Here is an 18951-nt window from a genome sequence, read left to right on the forward strand (position 1 = left end):
CGCTAGCACCACGGGGGCCAGTTTTCCTACAAACATCTCATTAGTGCTGTTTATTTACCGAGGAAGTTTTATGCCTTGTAAAAAGAGGATAACTTCAGGTTACTAAGTCGGGACTAACGCCATTTCCACATGCTGCTTGGGTACAATCCTTATTTTAGCAAATGGCCATTGGGAACATTATCCTTTGGAAAGAATAGGGAACAAAGCGAAAAATCGAGCCATCAGTGATTTTAGGTAGAGCTCACGAGGGATACAGAAAATAATATTTCCATAGGTTTTTGATTTTGAAAACTGATTGCTCTTGTCTACTTTAAAAATAGACACCACAGCTCATTAAATCGCATGCATTTGTTTGTGCTAACCAGCCACCGTACTGCATCCAGTCTGCTCATGAAAATGGTCATGGTGGCTAGCAACCTTGACGTGCTTGTGTGTGTTTGTATGCTTGAAGCATGTGCTTACATGGCAAAGAAAAAGGTATATACTGAGTGTGAAACATGTGTGCTCATTTTCTAGAGCAATGAGTATAAGTGTGCCCTGTGATCAAAGTAGAAACTGGCTGTCAGGATCTGAATTGTGATCTTTGGTTATCTCAAATGTTCAATCGCTAGCCAAGTACTAATGATGCCCGCCCTGCTTAGTTGTCGAGATTGGATATGCCCAGGGTGGATGACCATACACGCAAGCTTTGCCTTCACATATTTCCATCTTAGATTCCTTATGCTATTTTTAAAAAGCTGTTACTATTTACTTATGTTGGTGTTGGGGCTCCAACATGAGGCGTTGTTCAGGCTACGTATATCATATACTGCAGACTACAGCCACAGTCCTTACCTGTGTTTCTAAGGACAGTGGAGACAGAAATTATGATGAAGATTTGGGAAACCTCACTAATTGTACTTAGGCATAGAGGGAAGGAAGCCACAAAACCTAACCTCCTGTTATATGGAATCTGTTTATTTATGAAAGTCTCAATTTTGTGAATGTTAAGATTATTGGAATTAGGGAACATCTGATTATGTAATGTCTGTTTCAAACAGCAGTTCCAGTGAGTAAAATCCTCTGGTATGGAACCAGGTGGATGCAGATTTGAGGCAGAAATTCTTTGCATGTGTTTTAGGAATCTATTGTAGATACACTTTCATGATGCTTTTGCTTTAATTGTGGTTTTTATTTCACTTTCAAAAGTACACAGAGAAAACTGCTTCCAGAGTCAATAAGACCCCACTTCCAGCATGCGTGTGCCTGTGCGTGTGTATGTGCGTGTGTGCATGCATGTGTGCTGTGTCTATGTGGAAGCCACAGATTAATTTTGGGTGTCTTAAATTGCTCTTTCTTTACCTTACTATTATTCTTTTGGAGACAGGGTCTCACTATATAGCTCTAGCTGACCTGGAACTCACTATGTTATATAGACCAGGCAGGCCTCAGACTCATATTGATCTACCTGAATCTGTCTCCCGAATGATATGGTTAAAGGCATGTGTCACCTCAACTTTTGAGACAAGGTCTCGCACTGGACCTGGAGCTCACCCATTTGGGGGGAGGCTGGATGACGGGTGAGCTCTAGTGACCTTCTTGTCTCCCTCCATCCCCTGAACACTGGGATTACAAAGGTACCATTGTGCCAGCTTTTGTGCTGGGAATTTGAACTCAAAGCCTCAGACTCGTGCAGCAAACTTTTTCCTGATCCAGCCATCTCCCTAGTCCCTTTAAGATTCTTCATAAGGGAAAGAAAATCGCTCGCTCTGGTCAAGTGAGAATTTACATAATCCAAACAGAGTTATTTTCTCGCTTTTGAGCATGGTTTCCTAGGTAGCTGCCAATGTAAATAAAATAATAAAAATGAGGAGAATGTACAAATGTGTAAGATAACATCCCAGGATTCTCTGTTCACAAGTTATTTGAATCCTTGTGTTATATAGTCTTCCTATTCTTTTTTTTTTCTTTTTCTTTTCGATAGACAGGGTCTCTCTGTGTAGCTTTGGAGCCTGTCCTGGAACTCACTCTGTAGACCAGGTCGGCCTCAAACCGACAGAGATCCACCTGCCTCTGCCTCCTGAGTGCTGGGATTAAAGGCGTGCGCCACTACCACCCGGCTGTGTTATTTATTCTTAGCGGGGTTCATGGTGTACGGATACTATTCTGGAAAGGGTGTGAGGCAGAAGGTTCAAAAACACACTTGAACAGGTAAAAACCTAAAATAAAGTCACACTCCAGGAGTAAACTAATAACTTGCAAAATATCTTTGAAGAGAAACTCTATTGTCTACTGGCCGTCTATCATAGGCCCTGGTAATCTAAATGTCATATTGTAAAGCAGGGTGTGGTGATGCATGGCTGGAATCCCAGCACTTGGGAGACTCAGGCAGAAGGATCAGGAGTTGAGGATGGTCTGGGCTACCTATCAAGACCCTGTCTCAAAAAAATATCTCCAAAAAGTGTTATAATGTTGTATGTTATTATTTCAAATTAACTCTAGATAAAATAAAGAATATATTTTCTTTGTCTTAACCTAAGTTCTGATTGGAGAGTTTTGGCTGCTGGTTATTGCATTGGAGGGACACAGCTGTTCATTTTGGTTTTTGAAAAGATAGGCAGTTTTGTCTAATAAGGAGTAGCTGTACTCTGAGAATACGGAAAGGGGCCAGGGCACACACACGTCTGCAGCTTACAGTCCTCAGAAGAAGAAACCATTGGGAACAGGGAAACAAACAGACATCATGGAAGGTCATGATGGCGACCACCACTGTTTCATTTATGATGTGCTCTTGTTTTAGGACATCCACCAACTCCTGCTGCCAGAACAAGCTTTTGAAAATCCATTTTTATTCTTCATCAATACAACCCAAACTGTCTACCTTGGCAAACAGGGTCTTCCCATGGTTCATAGCCACCTCATTGCCTTACACTCATCTCACAGACCCAAGCTCCAGCTACTCTACAAGCTCGTGGTACTGTTTCTCCTGCCCTTCCTTTCGTGGCTCAACTTTCATGTTAAAACCCAGTGGAAATGGCACGCAGCTGCCTTAGGTGGGATACCCATATCAGACTCCTCACGCCAAGGCTGGGAAAGCATTATGGAAGAGAGGAGCAGAAGGACTCTAGGAGCCTGAGGGAGTAAATGATTATGAGGAGACAGTGTTTACTGGACACAGCAAGGCAGCTGCACTGAGGAACTCAGTGGTTGTGGCAGCGTGCAGATGACTCATGCAAACTCAAGCCGGACCAAATCTGAGCATGGAGCAGTGAGCACATGGTCCTGTCCCTAGTTGAGGAGCTATTGGCAATTGGTGACTTCTGGGAGCGGGAGATCATTTTCCTTAAGGGTGTTGTTGCTGATAGGTTGATCACTTTCCAGTGGAAGGCCACATATCCAAGGGTATCTGGGCAGCACAATTTGGTCCTGATGGGTTTTAAAAGAAGGCGGGGGCAGGGTTGGCGACAACACAAAGCTGGGTGATCAGGAAAGGGGGATAGATATGGGAGGAGTTAGGGGAGGGGATGAATATGCTCAAAACACCTTGTATGAAATTCTCAAAGAAAAATTCAAATGAAAACACACAAATTCATGTGTGTTTTCCTTTTTTTTAGGCTTATTGGTGTTTTTTTTTTTTCTTGACAGATTCTCTTTTAAGACATACCATGTCTTATCTCTGGTCCTTAGCATATAACAGACCATTAATAAATGTTTGCTAACGATAAATCCATTTACTTTAATAGGAATTTCTGTTTTGATGCATAATTCTTTACAAAATTTAATATTGAAGACAAGGAAACTTGGTGGGAATGAAGACTACCGCCCTGGTGGCCATATTTCCATGTGACTAATTTAGATGCCCATTTAGGTGTAACACCCTTATTTACCAGCTGTGTTTTCTTTCTCTAGGTATGGAATTCCGCAGGCCTCACTTGTTTTTGCCATGAAACGAGAGAATAAGAAAATAATACCAGTTTTTTAAAAAAACTTTATAAAATTTAATGTTACTAAGTGACACCTCTGGGCTCTCAATGACTTCATAATTGCTAATGTGTTCACCTTCTTCCTTCAAGATAATTTGTTAAGAACAATGTTCTATATGGCTAGGTGCAGTTTTGAGAAAGCTATGTAGGCCTCATCCTGGTCAAGACATTAGCATTTCCCCATCACGCTGGAGTGTCATTTTGTTCCCTTTTCCACTTGGCTGCAAAGGTAAACATTGCAGTGATTTCTGCTGCCATGCATCACTGTTCTGCAAGCTGGAACTTTGTGCACAAAGTCACACAGTGTGCATAATTTTGTCTAGTTTCCTTCAGTCAACACTCTCTTTTAGTTCTTGGATGCTGCATCAGTACCTTGTTGAACCTGAAACGTTCATCTTGTGATGTTGATGATTTATTTTTGTCTCTTCTGTGGATGAACATTGTTTCCAGTTTGATGATGTTATAAATAAAACTTTTATAAGATTCGTGTGTGTTTTTGTAGATATATTTTTTCTTTTCTCTTGGACCAATATTAGGAGTAGACTTGTTGAGCTGTGAGTGGGTATATATTTCTATATTTCTTTTTATAAGAAACTATAAGGGACTGGAGAGATGGTGCAGCAGTTAAGAGCACATTGTGCTCTTATAGAGGACCTGAGTTCAGTTCCCAGCACCCATGTCAGGCAGCTCACAACCACCTGTTACTCTAGTTCCAGAGGGTCTGACACCCTCTCCTGGCATCTGCAGGCATCTACACTCATGTATACTCACCCACACACAGGTACAGACACAATACACATAATTAAAAATAGAACTGTGCTAAAGTAAATAAAATCTTAAAAAAGAAACGTCTGGACTTTTCAAATGGGAGGGGCGTGTCAGCCAGACTATAAGACAAGTCTGGCAGTCAGGAAGGAGGGGGGGAGGGAGAGGGAGAGGGAGGGAGGAATGTGTGTGAGAGAGAGAAGAGAAGAGAGGAAGGGAGAGGGGAGAGAGAGAGAGTGTGTGTGCGTGTGTGTGAATGTGTGTGTGTGAATGTGTGTGTGTGTGAGAGAGAGACAGAGAGACAGAGAGAGAGAGAGAGAGAGAGAGAGACAGAAGAGAAGAGAAGAGAAAAGAAGGAGGGAGGGAGGGAGGGAGAGAGAGAGAGAGAGAGAGAGAGAGAATAGGAAGTGGAGTCACGCTATAAAATCTCAAAGCCAGTCCACAGTGATACCCTTTCTACCTCCTAAAGGATCCATGACTTTCTCAATCAGTGCCACCAACTGGGGACTAGTGGTCACATCCATGAGCTTGTGGGAAGCATATCCCATTCAAATCAGCACACCAGGTGTTCTGGTTGGTGTTCTTTGTCAACAAACACAAGCTAGAGCCATCTGAGAAGAGGAAATCTTAACTGAGAAAATGTCTCCCTAAGATTGGCCTATAGACAAATCTGTAGGGTAGTGTTTTGATTAATAATTAATGTGGAAGAGCCCAGTCTCGGGGGTGGGGCCATCCCTGGGAGGTCGGTTTTGAACTGTATAAGAAAACAGGCTGAGCAAGCCATGAGGAACAAGCCAACAGACAATGTTCTTCAATGGCTTCTGTTTCAGTTTCTGCCTCCAGGTTCCTGCTCTGATCCCTTCCATGATGGACTGCGATATGGGCGTGAAAGCCAAATAAGCCCTTTCCTCCCAAGTTACTTTTGGTCCTGGTGTTTTGTCACAGCAATAAAAACCCTAATTACGACACCAGACCACTGAGTTACCCCAGAACAGCAAGAGCAGCAAGATCAATAAGCTTTACTTTCCTGCCACTCTTTTCAATGTCACCCAGGCGGTTTAGTTTTTCTTTAAATGCTAACTAACATTGGGGGATAAGAAACACATTTAACCAAGTCCTAGAAACAAGCAAACAGCAATTATACACATTTATGCTATGCCATAGACACACAATTTATTGGGAAGATCATGGAGAAGTTCCTAAATTTGCAGAAGGATACCACCCAAGACTGAAGTCAGAAGCCCCAAACACCCAAAGAAAGAAGCACATCAGGATGAAGGAGTCAGCATCTTCAGGAGCCTTGGAGCATCAACCGTCCACACTGCACATGGTTGCAGGTAAAAGCCACATTACCAAAGATTCTGGTTTCTTTTTGTTGAGGCTGGCAGGAGAGATGTCATCAATGACCCTGTCCCTCAACTCCGGCTTCTAAATCAGAGCAAACTCCTTGCAAGTTCTGCCAGGTAAGTGCTAAGGCTCCTGGGTTGACTCTTTCTTCGACCAAGCAAGGGAGCCACAGGTCAGCAGCAACTTGGGGTGCAGGGATCCTCACAGCCAGGCTGCACATAGGTGGTGAGGTTGACAGTCAGCAGGTCTGGGGTTGGGTGGCAGGAGTTGAGCAGGAAGCAGGTGGGCACACAGGGCTGAGGGATGTGGCAGGGTGGGGGACAGTTGTCACAGCAGGTGGGCTCCAGTTGCCAGATGGTGTGTGGGCAGGTGCTGGGCAGGCAGACTCCACAGCGGCAGGACTTGTCTGAGGAGCAGATGGTGGTGGCAGGGCCGGTGGGGACGCTGCAGCAGCGGGCAACACAGCAGGCCATGGTGATGGAGTCTGGTTGGCTTTGGTCTAAGGCAAAGATGAAATCTCTGAGGTTCAAATGTCTCCTCTTGCTCCGGGGTTATTATATATCCTCTCCAGTGGGCGTTGGTTCCACCAATGGGCTTCTTTCCTGGTTCTTGTTTATGTTCGTGTTCCCATTATCCTTTAATTGGCCTGACATTTAGATGCCTGTTAAGAGTCCCTATTTTGCTAATTACCTTTTATTTGAATTCGTTGCCAAATTTGAACTGATTACTCTTGCTGTTTGTCATTCGGACCCAAGCTTTACGATGTACCACAGATGGCTTCCACGATTGCAATGTCACCACCACCAGGCTAGCTGGGCACCACATGGGTATGACAGCAATGTGCAGAAAGCTGCTCTCCATGCTGCTGTGCCCTCTGTTTTCTCTTTGCCCGTTTCTATATCAGATGGCTCGACGAACTGGTTCTGTTCTGAAGAGCTGAACAGGAACTTTATTCTTGTTACTGCCTGTGAACTTTGAGGCATTTGAAGCTCAAAACTATACTAAAATGGGAAAACAGTTTTATGAGAAATATCGCAGAACTTTAAAACATTTATTTTAATAAGAAATATGAAAGAGTCACTACAATATTGAAACTATTGAAAACCATAAAGGCAACTCACCTACAGTGGAACATTATCTATTAATACTACATATGTATGATAGAACTATTTTTGACTATATGTAACCGTCCAGTTTTACATTTCTGGGATCATTTTGTATAGGTTCTATAATGTACCTTATTGCATAAGTATGTGTACTTCATTATCTTGCATTCCTGAGTGTATTTACTAATGCTTTCAGTGTTCTCTAGTATTTATCATGTAATTGTACTTCTGGGTTACTCTAAGATTGCATTTTCTTTATCATTTGCTTTAATCCCAATTTTTTCTTTGATAACCGTGGCAGGAGAGAAAGATTCTCTACATGAATCTTTGTGTTTGTTCTAATTTTTCTGAAGCAGAAATAATTACCAGATAGAGTTCTAGGGACAAATGTTCAAGTCTAGTATTTTCGAAGCCTTTGATGTTCATTATACTACTGCCATCCAGCACTTTTCCAGTTGTGCCTGGTTGGAAATTCCCGGTTCTCTGTGCATTTTGTAAATATCAAGTTAGGTTGACACATCCTCCGATCATATATGTTCCAGGAGTTTGTCTCCTGTCAAGAATTTCCATTACTGTTGCTCTCTTCCCCCCTTGGCTGTTAAATGTGGAAGAGTTTAAGTTTTAACCTTTACAGAATGAAAATGAAATACTAAATCAAAGGATAACTTAAACTACAATGCTAGAATTCCAGTAAAACCGATCACAATAGAACACAAACCATGAGCCTGGACCAGATAGATTTTAGTTTTTGTTCTCCCATGTGTGGCAAGACCCAAGCCACTTCCAGGGCACTGTTTAGACTTAGGGACTCTTCAGCACTTAAGAACAAGTGCTGGGTGTGTCCCTGGACAGCATTATCCCTGTAGCTGAGAACATTTCCGCTAAGATTGGACTCATGCATCCTGGAAGCCATGGTCCTCACACCCTTCTCAGCTCCTACTCTAAGGCTGCCTGTCCATCAAGCGCATGGTGTTTGATGATGGTGGGCTTTGTCCGTATGCTTGGGGAACAGGTGTATAGAACCAAGAGGACCACCCTTAGAGCTAGAAGGAGCTCTTTGTTGGTCCTACGAGTGCTGGCTACTTCCCTGGTTACTTTTATAGTTAGTCCACTTTTTTGAAGTCTTGCCATTTTTCTCAGCAAATGAAGAGCAGGAGTACTTGCATTCTCTCACTTAAAAGACCACTGTGAGTCTCATGAGATGAAAAGAGTTTAAAACCCTTGGTGTGCACAGATGAGCATTGTGACATGCGAACTAAAGTTGCAGATCAGACTTAAGGCAAAGTAAAGAGAGAAGAAACAGTCACAAGAAAGAGGAGGGAGGAGGGGGAGGCTAGCAAGAGAGAAACCTTAGGTGAGACGGCAGACACTGATCTTGAAAGTTCATGCCAATAAAATAAGTAAGCAAGCAAATAAATAAAAATAAGCATTAATATTTGCAAGTAGAGAATATAGTTGGTATATATATTTGTTAAAAAAAACTTAAAAATTGTTCCCCGTGGTTTTCTTTGAAAGAGAGGATTTGACAGTTTTTAGTGCTCTAGAACCCCCCCCCCCTGAGATTTCTCACTCAACGAATAGCTGCCAAATTGCATGCCACATTGCTTATGGAAAAACGGATATTTCGTGTGTGTGTGTGTGTGTGTGTGTGTGTGTGTGTGTGTGTATGAGCATGTACATGTACATGGCATGTTTGCTTGTATTTGGCTTTGTATGTGCACATGTTATTCCTTAGACACCATTTACCTATTCGTCCCTTTAAAAAAAGACTTGTTATTTTTATTTTTTATGTGTATGTATGCATGTGCATCTCGTGCATGTTTGGTGCTCACGGGGTCTGGAAGAGGGCAGCAGACCCTCTGGAACTGGCAGCACACCTGGTCATGTGGGTGAACTGTCACGTGGGTGCTGGGAACTGAACCCAGGGCCTCTGCAAGACTAGCAAGTGCTCTTAACTTCTGCACCATCCCTCCAAGCCTGCACCTTTTCTTTATGAGACAGGGCCTCTCACTGGCTTGGAGCTGCTCTAGTAGGGGATTTCACTGGTTAGTGAGCTCCAGAAATCCTCCCATCTCCACTTCTTCAGCATTAGGGTTACAAGCATATGCCATAATGCCCATTTTTTTTAAAAATATTCTTTTTATCTTTAACTTTTAATTGTTTTTTTTTTTTGAGACTCTGTGTAGTCATGGTTGTCCTGGAACTCTCTCTGTAGACCAGACTGGCCTCAAACTCACAGAGATCTGCCTGCCTCTTCCTCCCAAGTGCTGGGATTAAAGGTGTGAACCACCTTGCCTGACTTTATTTCTGATTTTTAATGTGGGTTCTAGCAACCAGACTCGAGTCCTTGCATTCGCAAGGCCAACACTTTACCACCTGAGCTATCGCCTTAGCCCTGTCTCATTCATTAAAATGATTAATGACATCGTTAGTCATTTATTGAGGAATAATGACAGATGCTGCTATAAATGTTGGAGGGAACAAAATAAACTTAATCTCCATCCTCGTGGAATTTATAGTCTGTTGGACAGGTTTCTCACGTATATATTATAAATTGCTGATATTAGAAATCAAGTTAGGGCAGGAAAGATTAGGTTCTAAGAGCAAAGCATATGACTTTGACATTTTCTGGAGACAATTATAAAGAAAAAATGGTGTGCAGATCATCAGATTTTCATGGCCAAAAGATGTCAACTTACTCAGTGTGCACTCTTACTCTGTATTGGCAAGAAAACAGCTTATTATTGTGTATGTAGAATATTATGCTTCCTAGTCATACATGAGATTTAAGGTTATATTAGTAGACTCAAACTGTTCTTAAATAACAAATATATGACGATAATCTTTTTATTGACAAACATATTGCAGTACTTTATGAATGCATTTTCTCTTCAGTGGCCTAAGAGACCTGGAAATTACTCTGCTTTGCTTACAAGTGAAGATAGGGAGAGCTGGAAAGGTGAGAGGATCGTCCTTAGATGGTCTGGTGACTCACTTGCTAAATACCAGGTAAATATAGGATCCGGTGGGGATGAACTACCGTTTCCGGAAAATAGAAGCCCTGTGCATGTGATTCTTGATTAAATGGCAGGCGTTCGAAGCTCCGGGAATTTGCTTATTCCAAGCAGAAGCATCAAGAAGCCTGCGGGCATGCTCTGGGATATCCCTCTCTAGTGACACTAATGGGCTGCTGAAGATATTTTAAAGCAGATTTATTTAGGTATTTACTTCTCTGATTTCTTCCCCTACTTGTTTTTTTGAACACACAGACACTGTGTTGTCTTTATCTCAGGGCTTTTCCAGATTTTGACTTGTGTATTTCTACATGTGGTGTTTGCTTTTATGTGTATATGTATTTTATAGCATAAGATTATATATGTAATGCATGCGTAATACACATACAGACATTCTCCGTAGGCTCAGAAAGCAGTCTCTGTGATGTAAATTTATGTATGTTTATAAAATTAGCTCATGGACTCAATTTGCCAATTTCTTTCTTCCTTTTCTTTTTTCTTTCTTTCTTTTTTTTTTTTTTTTTGATTTTTCGAGACAGGGTTTCTCCGTAGCTTTTGGTTCCTGTACTGGAACTAGCTCTTGTAGACCAGGCTGGCCTCGAACTCACAGAGATCCGCCTGCCTCTGCCTCCCGAGTGCTGGGATTAAAGGCGTGCGCCACCACCGCCCGGCCCTTTTCTTTTTTAGATAGAATCTTCCTGTGTGTTGCTCCAACCTGGTCTTGACTGCTCTGTCCTCATGTCTCAGCCTCCTGGTCATTGGAGTTACAGACACAGCTGCACCTAGCTTTGATGGGCATTTCGGCGTGAGTTCTTCATCTGTCACCCAAGAGCAGCTGGCATTCTATTGACTGCTGGACTAGAACTTCCCTGACAATGGGTGGCAAATGAGGCCTGCGTTAGTGTCCTGATTTCTAGAGTTGCCCACCAGGACTTCTGTAAGTGAAATGAGGTAGAAATGACCCGGATCTCACAGCTGAATGCCTACCCATTTTGATTAGAGCCAACTTACCCCCTTTCTGTCAAAACTGGATGTGACGTTTTTGTTGAGGACTCTTACATTTTTGACATTTCTCATGCATGTTTTGAATCTGTGTCATAGATGGTGGTCAAATTTGTTCATCTGTGTGTACTGGAGGCGTTATGATGTGGGGAATAATTGGGCTTTAGAGTCAGACATACCAGGTGTTAAATTCTAGTTGCTTTAGTAACTAACTTTATAATTTTGAGAGCACTTAATAGCTTAAACAACTTTGCTCATATCGTTAGGTGGTGTCATTTTGAGGATTCTATGAGTTTGAGGGAAAGGATAGAAGATGGATGTTAAAGACAGACAAACAGAATGCTAGCTCCAATGCTCCCTTCATCTGGTACTTTCTACAATAAAAAATTCCTTTGTTTCAAAACACAAGAAATGAATTTCAAACGCTAGCATCAATAAAGAACACATAAGGCCAGGGAAATACAGTTTATTAGAAACCCATCGGGAGATTATTTTGCCTCTGAAAATGCTCAGTACAGGAAATAAGATCCTAGAACCAACATGCCATAATTTGAAATCTTAAAGATTTCAATAGCATTTTCATAAGGGAAGAATTCACCTGTTGAAATGAATCAAATGACGATTCATCCAGTTTGCCTAAGCAAATTTCTTGGCTTTCTGGCCATTAAAATCAAAGGTCGGGTTTTCATAGCCTAGACCGTCTGCCCACGTATGTTACAACACGACAAGCTGAGAGTGGTTAGGCGGCTCCTGGGGTCTCTTCAGCATCAGTCTCTGAGCAAGGGAGCCACAGGTCAGCAGCAACTCGGGGTGCAGGGATCCTCACAGCCAGGCTGCACATAGGTGGTGAGGTTGACAGTCAGCAGGTCTGGGGTTGGGTGGCAGGAGTTGAGCAGGAAGCAGGTGGGCACACAGGGCTGAGGGATGTGGCAGGGTGGGGGACAGTTGTCACAGCAGGTGGGCTCCAGTTGCCAGATGGTGTGTGGGCAGGTGCTGGGCAGGCAGACTCCACAGCGGCAGGACTTGTCTGAGGAGCAGATGGTGGTGGCAGGGCCGGTGGGGACGCTGCAGCAGCGGGCAACACAGCAGGCCATGGTGATGGAGTCTGGTTGGCTTTGGTCTAAGGCAAAGATGAGGTTCAAATGTCTCCTCTCAGTCTGGACTCTTTTATACCCTCCCCAGTGAGCAAGAGTCCAATCAGAAAGCTTCCTTCTTATCCTGGTTTTGTTTATGACACCCTTTTCCACAAAGGTTATCTAATCAGTTTGGCATTTTCATTTCTATTAAGAGTCCTGCCCTTATTAATTCAATTGCAGTTTTGAGTCATGGAGCCATAATTTTTGTCATAAGATTGCCACATTTTATCCTTACAGCATCTGACATACCCAATCTGGTATGAGTTACAAGTAATTTGACCAAGTGACAATTCATGTACACTTTTAGGGTTTAAAAATTTCCTTCCCTCTTTTTAATTTTAAATTATCTACTTATTTACAAATATAAATATTTCATCTGACAATATAATCTTCTGTTGAGGGGGCTAAGGGCCTGCTTTTCGTCCTGCCTGGCTCCTGCACGGCTAGCTTTACACCAGAAATTCAGGTCCTCCAAAGAAATAACAACACACAAACTGTATTCTTTTAAACACTGCTTGGCCCATTAACTCTAGCCCTTACAGGCTAATTCTCATTTCCCGATCAACCCATCTCTAATAATCTGTGTAGAATCAGTCTTACCGGGAAAGATTCTAGCCTACGTCCATCCTGGGTCTGAGATTCATGCGTCTGTCTGGGAGAGGGGAGTATGGCCTCTGAGCTCACTTCCTCTTCCTCCCAGCATTCTGTTCCGTTTATTCCTCCCACTTTTGTTTTAACCTATGAGGCCAAGCAGTTTCTTTATTACTTAACCAATGACCTTCCTCCATCAATCTTCAAACTTTTTTTTAATTTATTGATAATAAAATTCAGGTCCTCCAAAGCAAACAGACAGACAGGAAAGTATGGGCTAGATTCTTTTTCATTGTTTGAAATAAGTGATTTTCTATCTTCCTTCCTTCCTTCCTTCCTTCCTTCCTTTCTTTCCTTTTTTTTTTCTTTTTGGTCTAGTCACATTCAAAGGAAGTGTTACATCTTATTTTTTCCACAGTGCCTCTTTTCTTAAAGATGAGCCAAAGAATAAAAACCATTGGAAAGATTAAAAACAAAAACAAAAACAGAAAACAAAAACCAAACAAACAAAAGCTCACTTGCTGTCCTTGATCAGATGTTTCATGAAAAGAAAATTAAGCTAATTCATTCTCACATGAATGACGTACAGACTTTAAAGTAAGACAAAATGGGATTCAGAAGGAGAAACCATGTGATTCACAGTTAACAGCAGGTTTAAGATAGCGACTAGAAAAGCAACGTAGAACGAGGGACGTCATTAAAAGGTGTTTGTTATGGTCTTCCATCTGCGTGTTTGTTTGTTTCCCCCTCTCGGATCTTCAACTAGATAATAAATTCCTCTGAGATGCCTTCTACAACCTTCTTCATCTCAGCTGGCCTTGATTTGTCTTCCTGTATCTGAAGATGAGGCACAACAATGTCTAACGTGCAATAGTTGACAGGTCTGCGGTCGCCACACGTTTCTTTAGTACAAAACGCTCAGCCAGTGGGATCTAAATGCACAATTTATTGGATGGAAAATGGCTTTTGGTTAAGCACAGAGTACTGATTCCTTGGTGAGTGACTTTCATCAACACGGCATGTCTAAAAGAAGAAGAAGCTCTGGAAAGGCATTAGACGCTGCCACCGTGCAGTGTCGTGCATTCCGTGTACAAAGAGCGGGTGTTTTTCGTAAAAAAAAAAAAATGTTTCCTCTGTCATCGCACTCAGATTGCTGCTTTAGCTGAAAGAGTCCCACCCTGGCTCTCTGCGTCTCAACCCGTTCTCGTTCTCAAGGCTTTGGCCCACAGAGCCTCCTTTATAAATGAACCCTTCCAGATGTTTCCACAGTTTTCTATGCGATCAAGTTGACCTTGCTTCATTCTGCCCTGTAGTACAGTTTCCCTTCCGTTTCTCTTTCTCATGCCAGTGAGAGGCCCTTGCGATGGGAACTGTATCCTTAGTCTTGTGTATCTCCTGCAGGCTCTGGAGAAGATGCCTGGGACACCAGGGGCATCTGAGAAATGCCTGGAATGTGAGTGTGTTGGTGTCTAATGACAGCTTGTCCGTGTCTTTAAGGACACATTTGAGTTGTTTACATAGTCAGGGAAACAAAACAGAAAGGTAGGTGTTGATCTTGAAATTTAAACCAATTCTAAGCTTAGTGTGAATGTGTTTTACCATTCAGGCAATGTTCTTCGGGTATCTGTATATCCTTGTGTGATTTCCTTTCAGCTATGAGATTTATGTCGCTGTCATCAGAAAGCGTCATTCTGCTGTACACCTACCTTGCAGCTTCATGATGCATGTGTCAAGAGTCCCTAGGTAATTATAGCATTAAACGCAGAGACAGCACAGGACTTGGGGGGTAGTGGCATTTATTTACTTTTAAAATACGGAGATCCATGATTGTGACTCTTTTCCACTTCTCTGAAATCATTGTCCAAAAACACAGAAAGAATCTGTCTGCAAAAATGAAGTCTCAGCGTCAAAGCATCTTCCAGAGTGCCTAACGAAAGCCCTTTGCTAAGGAGCTCTTAGTGTCCACCATTGCAGATCCTTAGGGCAAGCTGGGTAAGCTCTTTAAAGGCCCTCATTTAGCAGCAGGAGAGTTTACAAGCGCAAGGGTTGACACAGGTGGAAACAGAGATACCTTTCAGGTCTGGGGCAGGGTAGCCCTTGTCGAGCAGCCAACATGAGGACACATAGGAATCAGGCACACAGCAGGGTGGGGGGCAAGTGGCACAGCAGGCAGGCTGAAGGAGGCTGATCCTGTGTGGACAGGTGCTGGGCAGGCAGACTCCACATGGACCATATACGTCTGAGGAGCAGAGGGTGGTGGCCGGGCCCATGGGGACGCTGCGGCATCCTTGGAGATAGGAACTGCAGCCAGTCATGGTGATGGTGGGTCAGGTTTTCTTGCTGAGGAAGGCGTTCTTCCACAAAGTTGCCTTGGGAGGGACTTTTATACCTACCTATTTCAGGGAATGTGGCCTCAGCCTTCAGCTGCTTCCTTGTTGATGTTTGCACAACCCCACACAAATAACGCAGTATCTTCTTGTATCAGCCACGGGACACACACTCCTGAAGTTTTATTTGGTTGTGTTGCTTCATTCAAACTTGCTTCCTGCTACAGTTTCAAAATGGTGTCAGTGTCGTTCTCTTTTTATTCAATATATTAACCTGCTTGGGTTTATCCTTACTTTCTTCTTGTTCATCCCCTAGAATTTCTTCGTAAAAGTCATCTACACTAAGTGTAAAGTATCAAGAGTGATGTTTTCAAGAACTAAGAAAGCATCCTTATCAAACTATGCACCCCTGATACATTTGGGAAGCCCAAATCTGTAGGACTCTTCTTTTTCTATCAATGCACAGTTGCATTTTTGCATGAATCTGAGCAAATTAATAAATATTGAAAACACACAACATGAATGTGCTTGAAGATGACAGAACTTGCTAGATGATTTTCTATATATTAGCACTACATCATCTAGACATGCAAGTAAATATGAATACGAACAAGCCTTTAGTTTTACAAGGGATTTATTACTTTAATTACAAATTGAAATAGATTAAATTATGGGCTCTTAGGACGATACTTGGTCTGAAATATACGAGTATGCATTTTCTTGCAAAGCAACCTGAAGAGTTTTTGCTTTTTATGAAAATCAAACTGCTGACCTGTCACTTCTATTGTTCAAAGCCTCATTCTGTGCTGACAATGATCAGTCAGACAGACAGACACCATTTCCAAGTTCCTTCCATCTGGTGTAATTGTTAGAATGCTAAGACTTCATGGTTTAAATTAGTGTGTGACCACAGAAAAGGTGAGTCAGTTCATTCATCGGAAATGTATGTGTGTGTGTGTGTGTGTGTGTGTATGTTGATGTCACAATATACCAATACTTATAAATTGATGAGCAGAGAAATAAAGTAATTAAAAATACTTAAGAAAGCCATTTGGGAAAAGATGCATGTTTCTCAAAATGAAAGAATGTCTTTTTGGAGAGAAGGCTGGGAACCACTGGTGGAAGTCACAGTGAGAGGCTCTCCTGGGACAACTGATTGCTGTGGACAAGGAGAGTCTTTATTCTCTGGATTATCCAGACCTTATTGCAATTCTGAGACATAAGCAGAAGATGGAATAATAGCAAGGAAAACTAGGTTGTAGATTAGGCTACAGATAGCAAGGAGAGAGGGAGGGAGAGAGAGAGAGAGAGAGGCCACAAAGTCCCCAAGGTAAGAAAATATTCAACTACACAATTAGATTTCAGCAATCTGGGTACTTTGTGGAGAGTTCTTGCTGTATTTAGATTGTTCATCAAAACTAAAAAAATAGCATAGTGGTCAACACAGAGATTTTTGTTCCCAAGAGGAACGTATATTTTGTGCTGTCAGAACTTTGTTGCCAATTCTGTAGTATAAAGAATATTTCACTTTGGCCTAATGCGTTATGGATATCTCAGTGATGTGATAGTATAAACCACTGGAGCCAGTCAACTTCTAAGCACAGTTGAGGCTACTGCGAACTCAGGGGGACCTCACTTAAGGGGACAAGAAACAATAAATGCTGATATTCACACAAAAATGATTATTCTGAAAGATATAAACTATCCACACCTTTTCCCCAGAACTCTTCAAGGGCAGGAACTTTTGCTTATTCCCTTTTTCAAATAATACCTGAGCAATGAGTGCTCAGCTGATGTAAATATGTAAATTACAGCTCAGGGAGCTCAAACCATAACAATTCTGATAAAGACGATGTCTGGCCATGAAAGCAGCTTCATGTGTAGTGTCTTTACCACAGTGTTGTTGGTTTATATGTCGTGGGCCTTTGATTCCTCTATGCTTGATGCTATGTAGTTTCTGCTTATTGATACAGCTTGAACTATTTTATCCATGTATGCACACAGGCACACACTTACACACTTTTAACCTTTTCCAAGCAAACTAGTTCTAAATGCTAAAGTTTTTTTTCACATTTACTATTTTCCCACTCCAAAGGGGAAAAAAATGAAGCACAAAATTTTAAGCTCCTATTTACTTAGATTTAGTAGTTTAGATATAATTTAGTGATGTCTTTTTTCCCCCCTGGACATCAGAGCCTGTAAGGGATGGCTAACTCTCCCCAGTTGTTCTCCAGAAAACGCCTGTCTCTGAAGCTAATTTACGAAAACAAGATAGAAAGAGGAAGGCACGGTCAAGTTGATTGGGGAGAAGTCCACACTCTACTGTTTTATTACAAAGTCATGGCACATTTTAGCATAATGAAGTCTCCAGAAGCTCTCCTGTGAGGAGCGCAGCTCTCCATAGACTCCCCCGTGGCTGCATTGACCTGTTTTTAAGAGTTTGGAATTTCAAAGTAACCTCCATTGTGAGCCTGAAACTTTTGTTGACTCTGAGTAAGGGGGTAGAGATTTTTTCACATGCCAGCACAAGGATTAGTTTTTTCTTAGTTAACCAAGGAAGAAATAAAGAGTTGAATAAAAAAATAGAATATTATATTTATGTCTAGATTCTACATGGCATAGTGGATAGCTCCAGAAATATTCATTAAATGGAAAGATTCTATAAAAGAAACTGCTGGAGTTTTCAGGGCCCCCTAGCAGTGGGACCAGGATCTATCCCTAGTGTATGAGCTGGCTGTTTGAAGCCCATTCCACATGGTGAGATGCCGTACTCAGCCTTGGTGCAATTGGGAGGGGTGTGCTGCCTCAGCTGAATGTAGCAGGCTTTGTTGACTTCCCAAGGGAGGCCTTACCCTTCTTAAGGAGTGGATGGGGGTGGATTGGGGAGGACAGGGATAGGAGAGGAGGGGAAACTGTGGTTGTTATTCAAATGAATGAAAATTATATATATATATTATATATAGAATATATATTATATATATATGTGTATATATAGAATATATATATTATACACACACACACACATAAATAAAAGATTTCTCACTGTGTTGGGGTGGCCCTTGGGCTGCATAACAAACTGCTTTCAGGTAGAACTTGGCGTTCTACTTTCCCTAAGAGGAAACAGAGAAATAAACAGCTATGAGGCCAGGAATACTAAGCCAGAATGAACTTTATTAATGAGTAGTCCAAATGGTAGCTCTCAAAAAGGAGGGACAGAGCCTAAAGAGAGAAGGCAGCCATCTGTGCCCATAGGAACAAAGCATGGGCAGCTTAAGCATGGTCCACGGGCTTCTGTTCCTGGGCCCTGGGGTTGATGAAGCTGGGATTCAGGCAGAAACAGTTGCTGAAGAGCAGGTGATGGGGAGGATGCTGAGAAGCCAGGCCCCTGAACCTGGGAGTAGGGCTTAACAGCAGGGCTCACAGGGACTCTCACAGCCAGGCTGGACGTAGGTGGTCAGGTTGATGCCGCTCAGGCCGGGAGTTGGGTGGCAAGAGTTGAGCAGCCAGCAGGTTGGCACGTACACTTCAGGTTGGCAGCAGGGTGGGGGGCAGGGGTCACAGCAGGTGGGCTGCAGGAGGCTGATCTCATGTGGGCAGGTGCTGGGCAGGCAGACTCCACAGCGGCAGGACTTGTCAGAGGAGCAGATGGTGGTGGCAGGGCCTGTGGGGACACTGCAGCAGCGGGCAACACAGCAGGCCAT

The 18951-nt window shown here is 42.5% G+C and overlaps 3 protein-coding genes across 3 annotated transcripts; all 3 read right to left on the minus strand.

Moving 5' to 3' along the window:
* Window positions 1-6247: 6247 nt before the first annotated feature.
* On the minus strand, window positions 6248-6547 carry LOC121442298 (keratin-associated protein 3-2). The gene has a single exon (XM_041643785.1). It carries the CDS (start codon window positions 6545-6547, stop codon window positions 6248-6250), a length of 300 nt encoding a protein of 99 aa, XP_041499719.1.
* Window positions 6548-11990: 5443 nt separating this feature from the next.
* On the minus strand, window positions 11991-12290 carry LOC121442299 (keratin-associated protein 3-2). The gene has a single exon (XM_041643786.1). The coding sequence runs from the start codon at window positions 12288-12290 to the stop codon at window positions 11991-11993; it is 300 nt and encodes a 99-aa protein (XP_041499720.1).
* A 6364-nt stretch (window positions 12291-18654) lies between these two features.
* On the minus strand, window positions 18655-18951 carry LOC121442297 (keratin-associated protein 3-1). The gene has a single exon (XM_041643784.1). It carries the CDS (start codon window positions 18949-18951, stop codon window positions 18655-18657), a length of 297 nt encoding a protein of 98 aa, XP_041499718.1.

Source organism: Microtus oregoni, unplaced genomic scaffold, assembly GCF_018167655.1.
Source record: "Microtus oregoni isolate MIOR12 unplaced genomic scaffold, Mior012 000091F_ref0000469, whole genome shotgun sequence".
NCBI lineage: Eukaryota > Metazoa > Chordata > Mammalia > Rodentia > Cricetidae > Microtus > Microtus oregoni.